This window comes from Aythya ferina (genome assembly GCF_964211825.1).
Source record: "Aythya ferina genome assembly, chromosome: 23".
In the NCBI taxonomy this organism is placed as follows: domain Eukaryota; kingdom Metazoa; phylum Chordata; class Aves; order Anseriformes; family Anatidae; genus Aythya; species Aythya ferina.
This window is the reverse complement of record NC_140321.1, coordinates 5,403,759-5,414,999: the sequence shown is the minus strand read 5'-3', so window position 1 is coordinate 5,414,999 and position 11,241 is coordinate 5,403,759. Positions and strand designations below refer to the sequence as shown.

Sequence of the window (11,241 nt, the reverse complement as noted above, 5' to 3'; positions counted from 1 at the left end):
ATTATAAAAAGATGATTTCCTCAGGACCAGATCCATGGAATGAGTGTAGAAGTCATAGTTCCCATTTGCATGCTTTTGTGTGGTAGCAATTCATAAAACATAAATTATTCTTAAAGAAAACCTTCACTGCTTAGTTTCTAACCTAGGAGATACCCAGTACAGATACCTGACTCGCAGCTATCTCTGCATGAGCCGAGCTCCTGTTACAACCAGCAGAGACCAGAGGGCATCTCAGCCGAGCAGCCTGTGGGTGTTTGCTCTGTGGTGAGATGAGTCATTCTCCAGGTTATGTCTATTTTGTCGGTCTCTCAGTTGATTGTAACAGAACCATAGGCAATAGCATTCACATAGGTAATATATGAATAGACACCTAAATTTTGATGTGCTAATCTGGAGCTGAATCCCACCATAAGTGCAATATTCTTTCATATTCATCATGAAGATTTCATTATTCCGAGTGCGGCTGAGTTTATGTATGCCACTGACAAAAAAAGCTCTCCACAACAGTGTTCTGCTGCTCTCACCTCCTCATGGTTCCTCTTAAGGAAAAGTAGTTCTTCATTCACATTTTCAATCTGTGACTCCAAATCAGATTTCGTCAGAGTCAAGTCATCACGAACTCTCAGCAGTCCATTGATGTCATTCTCAACACTTTGCCTGAGAAGGAGTTCATTCTCAAACCTGGAAAACAAGGCTTGTTTTGTCATCACCAAAACACAGCTGTCTGATGAAAATGACAGAATCAATAACTACTACTGCCTTAGTCCTAAAATGTTTCTTTTTACTAAACTTTGCATTAGAGAAGGTTTACTTCTCAGCTTTGATATAAGTAACTAGAAGCTTTCATGAACAGAAAAAAGAAGGAGAAAGTATGAAATGCTCATGCAACTTACTTCAGTCTGAAATCATCAGCAGCCAGTTTGGCATTGTCAATCTGCAGGACAAGCCTTGCATTTTCCAACTGTGCAGCACTAATCTAGAAAGGAATGGTTGGAAATGGATGAAGCATTGACAGCAAGACTTGCAATGGATACCGAGTGATTCTTAAACATTATAGAAGATAGCTTTGTTTGGCATTTATGAAACTGAATGTGCATCAGCAACCAAAAATATTTTTAATCTCAAAAGAAAATTATATATATATAATCTCAGTGAAGTGCATATAATGCATCTAGATGATGTATTGAGAAATGCATTATTTTATCAATGTATTATATTTTCCTGCACATTATGGTACTGATAGAAGCAAATCTGCTTGAAAATAGAAAAACGTTCTGAGGCAGGAGAAGGAGAGGATGAGAATCTGTGCACATAAACGGACACTTATCTATTCCTAGAAATTAATTCTGTATGCAGACTTTATCCTCTAAACTTTAGCAGTCTGTTAGTTGTCCAGGTTTAAGCTAAATTCCCTTTAAAGTGCATAAAAGGGATCTGGATTTTGGATGTAAGTCCAATGGATTTATCGTATCTGGAGGACAAAATCCAGCAGATGAATTAATGTAAATGAAAGCCCTTTCTCACTTGATCACCAGAAAACTTTAATAGTCAGAAAACTATTAAAATTACCTAAGGCAAATATAATAGAATTAATTAATTCTGAGGTTTTTCACATATTAGATTACTCACATCTGTAGGCATATATGAGCTATGTATAATCTGTCACTGATTTGTATCTGGTCATAGTAAAGCATTTATTGTTCTTGGTCGAAACAATTACAATTTGAACAAGTAGGGTTAACACAACAGATTGTTACCCATCTCCACCCAAATTGCAATTCATATTTTTATAGATAGCTGTATGAAATCTTACCTTATTTTGAAGATCCTCAATTGTTTTAAAGTAAGCACTGTGGTCCTGCCTTACGTGTGTGACGTTCTTCTCATACCACTCCTTGATCTGCTTTTCAAGCAAGGAGTTTGCCTTTTCTAGAGAGCGCACCCTCTCCAGATAGGAAGCCAGCCGGTCATTTAGATTTTGCATGGTCGATTTCTCATTGCCAGCGAGCAGCACATCGTTACCAGTAACATTAAGCTGGAAGCTACTGCCAAAGTTTTGTCCAAGGCTGCTGCCAGCGGATATGCGGGTGCCATAGCCCCCAGCTCCGCCATAGACACTGGGTGCCTGGAGCTTCTGGATGGCTGAGCTCCTGACAGATAAACCGCTGACACTGGGTGCAGAAGTTTGGAAGCGGGTGCTTGAACCCATCTGGAAGCTTCGGTTAGAGAATGCCATTTTCTTCCTCTTCAAATGAAAGGGCTAAATCTCCACACACACAGAGCAGCTGAAGTGAAGAGCGGCGTGTGCTCCGTAAACCTTTATACTGTATCTCAAAGAGGAAGCACAATGTCATGAACCCCACCTCTATTGACACATAAAGTAATTGGTGTCAGCGCAAATAACCCACAGCATATTGTCCCCGCACTCTGGGTAATGCAATGGGTGGTGGTTTTTTTTTTTTTTTTTTTTTTTTTTTTTTTTTTTGATAGTTTGGCTTGCTTAGTTACCATTTTGAATAAAAGATAAAACAAATTAACTGCTGAATCATTTATAGCAGTGTATCTGAACCCATTGTCTCTATAGCCCTTTTGAACAACCAAGTCAATTCTTACCCCTATGTGCAGTTTATAAAATTAAGAGTTGACTATATGTGACGAGACTTCAAATATTTATATCTTCAATCAAGTATATATTTCTCTTGAGTGAGCCATGGTCTAGGCCTGAGGACAGCTTGGAACTGTCTATAAATTATTAGAAAGGTGGCATCTGTACCTACCCTGCTGATTCATTTCCTAGTAAGCACAAAGTGGTGTTCAGTTTTAAAAATGAACAGCGTTGTAGTTAGCTTGCATTGAATGTATTGTCACTGAGTATTAGAACACCCTTACAAGTTGAACTGGGTTTCAGTGCAGTTGAAACTAAGCAGAGTATGGCTTTGTGGAGAGATAAAATAATCAGAGTATCATAAATCATCATGGTTGCCCACTTCATTTTACGTGTGAGATGCTGACATCCATGGAGTGATAAAAGGCCCTGAGATTCTGTTCCCAGCACAGCTCCCATCCCTCCTGCATGGCTGGAGTTAAAGCAAAGCAAGGGTGCCTCTGCCCTGTCAGTGTGCTGGGCTAAGATACCCCCAGCTGACCTGTTCCACTGCTGGCTGTTTTGCCACAAACACAGGTGTTGTAGTCATTACCAGGAAACCACCTGCCTCTGTTCAGTGTGCGAAGAAACCCAACGGGCTGTGTTTCTAATAGTTCCTAAAGCCAGGGTGGTGCGTGCTTTTGAGATGCACAATGCTGAGATGAAATGGAAGGCAAGGGACAAAGCTGGTTGCTGAGGGGGTTATTAGTGCTGCAGGAAAGCCTGTAGCAGGTGTGCACCAGGACAAAGCAGAGGTGTAGTTCCTTGGGGCACTGCATTTACTGTACTTAGTGTATTATTAATGTACAGCTATTCACGTAGAACAGTTAACAAGTGCTCTTTGTGCTAGTGGAAAGCAGCTGCTGAACACAGTGGTCTTCCACCGTGGGGCAAGGAAATGGGTGAGACACAAAGCTTGGGGGCATTGGATCGTATCTTGGAAGCATCCTTAGGTTTCTGAGAACAGCCAAGCCTGGGATATCGCAGAACCAATTCTGCTAAATTGCTTTTAGATCACAGTGCAACAGATCAGTTTAAACAGTACTGTAGCAAGGCAAGAGTTAAGGTGTCATCGTTAGCTGTTCTGAAAGTACACGTCTCCAAACCAAAGTAATCAGCATGCAGGGCAGATTTTTTTTTTTTGCATGAAGATGCTGTTCAGCTGGATGAATTGTCTCGGACCTTGAACATCTTTGGGTGTAACCGATAAGGATAAATGTCTGAAAAACTTTTATGACAGTTCAAATCAAAGTACACTAGCCCAGTCATTTGGGCTGTTGCTATAGAAACTCAAGGTGGGTCTTTTATTTACTGAAAGCATTCAGACTAGATAGGACAGGGCAGAGCTTACATCTTTACAACTGTAAGAAGAATACAGAAAATATCCTGCTACGGTTACATCTCTTGGCTATGAACTTCACTGCCTGGATCTCTTACAATATTTTCTGATAGCCTATTTGATAGTAAACATTCTGCTTTGTCTTCTCAGTATTCATTAAAATTAGTTTCCATTTACCTTGATGGTATTTTTTCTAAACCTCATTTGAAGGTTTCATTCTTTCTTTCATTGTGGAAAAGCCAAAGGCTATTTGTTAACTTTCATGTTTGCGTATAAATGCAGCAGGATGTCATCAAAGGCCTAAACTGGCTTTTGTGGGTCAAATTCTTAATCTTTCTATTCACAGCTACCTTACTTCCATATGGGGAAGCAGATACAGAGTTTAAATATCAAAAAAAACCCTAACTGCATGTGTTGTTAAATGAATGTCACATGTTTGAAATTTATAGAAGTTGGAGACTATCTAGAAACATAAGAATAATAAAAAAATACATTTCAGATTGATAGCAAAATAAAATTCACCAATATATAAAACCTTCTAAACTTTGCTCTGACTTCATCTTGTACTGTGACCTGAATAAAAATGGACAACAGGATTGGATCAGACTTTTGTCTTGGCCACAGGCTCTGCTCTTTAAGGTCGAGCTGAACCTTCAGCAGTCCTATTTCTTCCAAAATCCTCTTGATTTTAAGCAAAAGTGTTCAAGGCATACCCAGCTGGATGTAAAGAGCAATAGTGTCAAGTTGACATAGCTTTGAAAGATACCAGGCTGAATTTCCCTAGCATTGTTTCTTTTCTTCTCCAGTTTGCTTACTGACAATTTCTCCGGTCTTATCAGTTTATATATGCTTCTCCTTCCAAAAAATAACCTGGAATATCTGTAAGAATATTTACAAGGTTTGGTATAGGTATAATTCATACCACAGGTGGGTTTTACTCCTTTTTTTTTTTTTTTTTTCCCTCAATCCAGATTTTCACAGAATATGTTGAATGAATCATTGAATATATAAACCACTGAAAACTGCAAGAGTGAACAGGAAAGGCTGTATCTGTACCAGAAATGTAATGTGGGCTGTGTCCCTCAGCTGGCTGGAGGGCATTTGACTTGTCATGGCTCACAGCTGCACAGTTACACTCAGCTGGGAGTGGTTGATAGCTCCTGCTGCCACTCGAACTATGCCCAGGTGTTATCTGGAAGAATAGGGGCCGCCTTATTTTTATTCACAGAAATGATTGTAACAGGAGATAATCTAAATAGCTGTTGAGAAACATCAAAAATATTATATTGTCTGATATCTGCAGCTTTGATCAGTGGAAGAGGTGCTGTTAATGCTTTGCTAGTGCTTCAGTTTGGTAGTGCAGTTTCCAACTCAAGACTCCGCTGTGCGCTTTCCGTTGAGGACAGCCTGGGGATAACCCTGCGTAACGCTGCCTGCGGTGGTGTGGTCAGTCTGAAGGGTTGGTGTGGAGTCCTAACAAAATGTTCATAGCAACATCAGTGAGTTGTTTGATGTCCTGAAGATCTCTTGCCTATATGACAGACATTTAGTGCCTATTACAGAGCTATGAAGATAACTCATGAAGGGTTTTGATAACGTGTGCATGCCATTTCGTATTACTCACCGTTACTAACAAGTTATATGTAACCAGTCATGAGAGTTCAAGGAAAAAAGACACACCCAGCTTTGGTTCTGTGTCTCTGCAGCCTTTAGGTGGAACATACACTTTTCTTTTGGCTGACTTGAGGATTTAACTAAAGAAAAGCCTTTGAATTCAGGCTTTAGCGATGATCCATTTTCACAGTGAAATCCAGTGCCCGTTCAGTAGTCCTGGTAACTACGTTGTTGATTTCAGTTTGGGTTTTGTGCCATAAGAGTTTGATTCCCGAAGATCTCTTATAGTGATGTCGTAAAAAGACTTCCACTGTACAAAGTGCATTCAAGGAAGAGGAATTCCATGTTCAATATTGTGGCCATATTCCACTATTCAGTATTTCTGTGACTGAGAATTTCCCCTTCTTCTCTTCGTAGCCTACTTACGAGAAGACATTGCTTCCTGATTTATGTCATCCAGTTTACAACAAAGGAAACCATGTAACATGAGCTTTCGGGGCAAAAAATTAAATAATTTTCTTATGTAGATATGAACCAATAGCAGATCTTGAATTCTTTATTTTTTCCTGAAAGACTGAAAAAGTTCTTAGGACAATTCTCCACCCTGAACATATATTTGCACCATTTGTTAATGCAAATGCTGCACCCTAGAACGCAAACAGTAAACAGAGGTGTTTTGTGTTTTGCAGACTGTGATCCAGGAGCACTGTGTAGCAATATAGATTGAGAAAGCATGATTTCCCTGATTGCTGAAGTTACAGGGAACAATAATCCCTGCAGTCTGCGGGAAATTTCCCTTTGCACCTGTTATTAGGATATGTCCCACGCTGGTCTCTTTTACCTGGGAGCCACTAAATGGGAAATGTATGGGTCTGACTAAAGTTCATGGGAAGAAAAAAAGATTTCTCACTATTGTCATTACTTAGTCTTTTGAAAGAATAGAGGTTTTCCCACAGAACGAGTGGATGGAGCTTGGACAAGCTCCAAAAGCACCGTAACCAAATCAGATGAGAGCAAGGACCAGGTGATGTCACTAATTAACCAGCTGCACAGAAGCCCTGAACGTCTGCAGCCCAAGATCTTACACTGTCTTCCTCACATATATAGTTTTTCCCTATTTCCCTCTCCTTTTTATCTTTTGTCCAGTGAAAATATCCTAATCATCAAAACACCTCACCTTATTATTTTCTGTGGTGAGCTTTTGAGCAAAGGTAAATTTAAAACATCCCTTTAAATTGTGTGATACTTGTAGAAGTATTCCAGATCTCGGAGTGGTGCGCATGGCAGTGTGTAGGATACATCCTTCCCCAACCACAGGTTGCAAATGAAAGTCGGGAGCTGCCTTTCCTGTCTTAGCTGCTCTCCTCGAGCAGAATCAGATTTCAGTGCCAAGGAAAACAGCTCCAGGCCATACAAATGAGCCTTCTCTTCTTTTTCTCCCCTAAAAGTATCATGAATATCAGTTCTAATATAATCTAAAAGTCTACCAGCAGGAATTTTTCCCTTGTAAAAATCATGTGCAACGTTGGACTGAGAAAAGCAGTAAGCCGGTGAATTTTGCATTTTTCCTAGGTGCGGCAACAGCCAATAGCAACATTTACTGAACATCTGTGAACATAAATGTGTGGTTTGTATACAGTCATATCAAACCATATACAGCTAGCATAAAGCTGGAACAGTTCAGTAACCATGAGCAGATATTCCGAGATCACAGATCATGAAATATCCCGACTTGGAAGAGCCCCACAACACTCCCTGAGTCCAACTCCTGGCTCCACACAGGACTACCTCAAACCTATCTGTATAATTCAGTAAGCAAATACCATTTTCGTGGCCCTGTGCAAATATATACACACACTGATAGTACACCATAAAAGCCGTGTATGAACACACTGCATCGCACGCATTCACATTTGTGTAGAATTTTTCCCTAGCTTTTTTTTAAGAAAGCAGTCCTTGTCATTTCAGGAATGTGCAATACACCAATATTTCAACAGAAACGTCCAGTTAAAAATGCCCCATTAGCCTTAAGCATCGCACAGAAGGCACAGATTGCTGTCATACCGTAGGCGTAGCAGTCCCATTTTCGTGCCATTCGGAGCAGAGGTGCAATGCGTGTATAGCTGGCTGTCACTAGAGGCCACCACACGCCTTCTGAAAAGAGCTGCGTGTGCGAGGCCGTGCAGCATTTGCTACAGCTGGAGAAGCCGTGCTGGAAGCTGAGCACAGTTAATGCAAGTGGCGTATTACATAACAAAAGTTCACATACTACCCACTTTTCTGTTCCTATGTCCAGAAGAAAAATGTTTTGCATAGCTCTTGCGGCCAAATGTGTGAAGCTGTGTTTATCTTCACAGCCACAAGCTGTAATTACAAAGAGTTTAGCGTTGTGTACGGCAGGGAGCTTGTAAGCAATGGCAACGAGGATTATCTATCTTTCTAAATCCCAAAAGCTGAATTTGTGGTGATAGGCGTGTTCATTACCCCTCTGAATGATGCCCCTTTCTTCATGACTGATACTCGAATATCTTAATTTTTAGAGAGCTGAAAGCTCTAGACATTAAAGGATTTTCTTGTTCTTCCTTTGGGTTTTTGTTTGTCTGTTTGTTTCTGTTTTTATGTTTTTGTGGCAATGTTATTTCCAGTGGAACATATAATTCACAGTAAGGTAACCGCTCTGAAACTGTTCTGTGGGAAGATTAACAAAGAAATGGAGCTTGGACACTGAAATGGCTTAAAAAAATATTATTTGTCTCTATAATAAGGAAGGAGAGAAGTGGTGGTGTTTTTTCCTGCACTGGTAACTTTAAAATCACAGTTTTCTGTCTGCTTCTAAGAGCATTTACATATTTCCTGCTTTGAAATTGCTCTGCTAAGAGTTGCTTCCAGTTTAGTTGTGTTATGCCTTTTATGCTTTAGTTTCTTGCATGCATGATTCAGGAGGTGTAGATTTGAGCCAAAATGGGTACTTTTTCTCTGGAACTATCAGTACTAAAGAAGTACTGTACAGTTTGTCAGCTACTTGTTGGCTTGTTTCTTTCTTCTTTTCCCTGCCTGCTGCAAATAATTATTCCTCTAAATTAAATTAAGTTTTCTTTAATTAAATTATATTCCTCCTTTTCGTTGCTTTCATTAGAGCCTAATAACAGCCTATCAAATTAAATCCTTTTGACTTGTCCTTAGGACGTTGCACTGCAGAAAAATTTACCCCTGAAGTCTAGATAGTTATTGAAAGCGTCTTTACCACAGCTGATGTTATGATTTTATGCCTTTAAGCTTCTGATGCATATTCAGACATTCAAAAGGCAATTTAATATGTCTAGAAGAAGCAGCCATGCACCTGTTTCACCATGAGGTCATGTCTAGTACTTTGTCAGCTCTAAGTTTCTGTCATAAGGACAGTCCAAAATACAGTTGTAATGTATTGATACTTGTGTTTAATGTGTTTTTTTTGCAAACAATTCCTTTATGCCAACCCTTAGATGTATGGCTCAAATAGGTCATTTCAGTATAGTTACACAATTAAAGATATCTTTAAAACGTAACTTGGAAAGAAACACAGAACTATACCGAGGAAGGAATGAAGAGGAAGCAGTATGTAGTAAAACAGGCCCCAGATTAGTTCTGATTTCACGAAGCCAAGTGCGCATTAGAGTCGGTAATTAAGATGCTTTTGCTTTATAGTACAGGAAGTGTGGAGGGCAGGGGGTGCAAGCCTCTCCAGCATTATTCTTATTTGCTTTCCTGTTCATAGATTCTTCCTTTTTCTACGTGATTCATACACAGGAACAGGCATCTCACAGCAAAACTTTAGACACCTTTATAGGTCAGGGTGTGGACATTGTGAAATGCTTTACTGGCTCTTCCACCTATTCTCCGTGCTTCAATAACAGTATGCAAACAGTGTTTTTAGCAGTGTTGTAGATGCTAGATTTTGTTTTCTTCTCTTACTGAAATGACTGGCTTAATTTTCCATCTGTATTAACAAGACAGGTACAAAGCAAAATTTTGCATTCGAGAGAAGTTTCTCGCTCATAAATAAGAAACAAACCTGCCAATGTGTGGCCACATCACCAGAAAGAATGTGTGATTAATAGCACAAACCATTACTGCATTACCTCATTGCAAACTTCTTCCAGAGGATCAACAATTCACTTACCAAAGCTGCATATTGTAATACACCTTAATAAGTTTTAACATTTCTACAAGTGAAATGAGCTGTGAGTCATAACACCTTCTGGAGTGCATTCAAGTCTGTTATAAATCACGTTGGAGGATTATTTAGTGCAGGACTTCCTTAAATGGCAGGTGAAACTACAAGAAGTGTTTTGAGAATGCTGATGGTTTCAGCCTCCTTTTATAGACTCTAAGTTCCTCTGTCTTGTCAGTTTGCAGAAGTTTTGTTACATCATTCACTAAGACTTAGAAATGACATTATCTCCCAATGATATTTTTCTGCTCTCCTATTCCATCTATGGAATATTATCTGTGGACATTCATTTTGAGTGTGGTATTTTTTACGATACTTCAAATCAAAAAAATTGCAATTTCTTTTGGGCCTGGGTCAGTCACTTCCTTGACACTGAAACAGCACTTCTGTGGATGTCGAATACTGAGAAACTGCAGCTAGCAGACTGTTCAAACAGTTTAAGTACAATAAATTACAAAATAATTTAAAATAATAAAATAAAGTCATACAGTACCACACTCGTGAGGATTTCCTTTCATTCAGGACACTGATGTGAGACTTAGAGAAAGAGGCACGTAAGGCGTCTCATTTTTAGAATGTCCCAAATACCACAAAATCAGCAAACCCACACTGTCATAATGTTTTTTACATGACTAATTTTAGTAGCGCTACTGACTCATGTAAATTGAAGAACGTGATCAAATTAGGTGCAGGATCTTGACCAGCAGTGCACCCTTGAAACAAAACAGTCAGATTATCTCTCCAGCGTGATCAGGTACTGAAGGGATTGCTGGAACCGAGAGTGGCTCTTTGCGGAAGTCAAATTATCTAATAGCTGAGCTAAGTAGAAGCTGTGAAGTGATGAATTCTAATTTAGTCGCTATCAGTGACTTTCTTTGCAGCCTTGAGCAAGTTGTGTCATCTCTTTTTCCAATTTCTCAAGCAATAAAATGGGAATGATAATACTATCCCGCTCATTATCGCCCTAACTTCATCTCTCTGTGTTGTGAGAATGTGAACAGTGCATGTAAGAGGTGGATATTAGAATCATTAGTTATTATTCAGGGCACAGAACCAAAATTCAGAAATGATGGATAACCACCAGATACAGGGCAGCACGTGGCCAGTGACACAGTATCGTTCATTACTTGTCCAACAAAAAGAAATCTGCAGTGAAACGCAGCGTTCTGAAGACAGGAGAAATGCCCAGAATAAGCATTTTTTGTCATTAAATACCTGCCTTCATTTAGAAAATTGAGTGTAGTGTGACTAATATTTATATGTTTCAGGACTAATTGGTTTACTTAAATTATTAAAAGCAGTCTGAATGGAGGTATTAGAGCCACCACTGTGTGATGATGTTGGTAAAGTGCATGATCTGTGAGGCCAGCGTAGTGAGCCACACCGCTCTGACCATTACAGGCTGCCATGACACAGCTGCAAGAGAAGGTTAAC

General features: G+C 39.5%; 1 protein-coding gene across 1 annotated transcript in view; it reads right to left on the bottom strand.

The window, feature by feature from the left end:
- The window catches only part of LOC311422757 (keratin, type I cytoskeletal 20-like), a 5,145-nt gene extending 2,798 nt beyond the window's left edge, over positions 1-2,347 (bottom strand). Inside the window, exons 1-3 of the mRNA XM_084496108.1 lie at positions 1,814-2,347; positions 894-976; positions 441-681 (exon numbers count right to left, since the gene is read on the bottom strand). Coding sequence (XP_084352234.1) covers positions 441-681; positions 894-976; positions 1,814-2,236 — 747 coding nt within the window. The 5' untranslated portion in view covers positions 2,237-2,347. The remainder of the gene's footprint in view (positions 1-440; positions 682-893; positions 977-1,813) is intronic.
- Between the last annotated feature and the right edge of the window lie 8,894 nt (positions 2,348-11,241).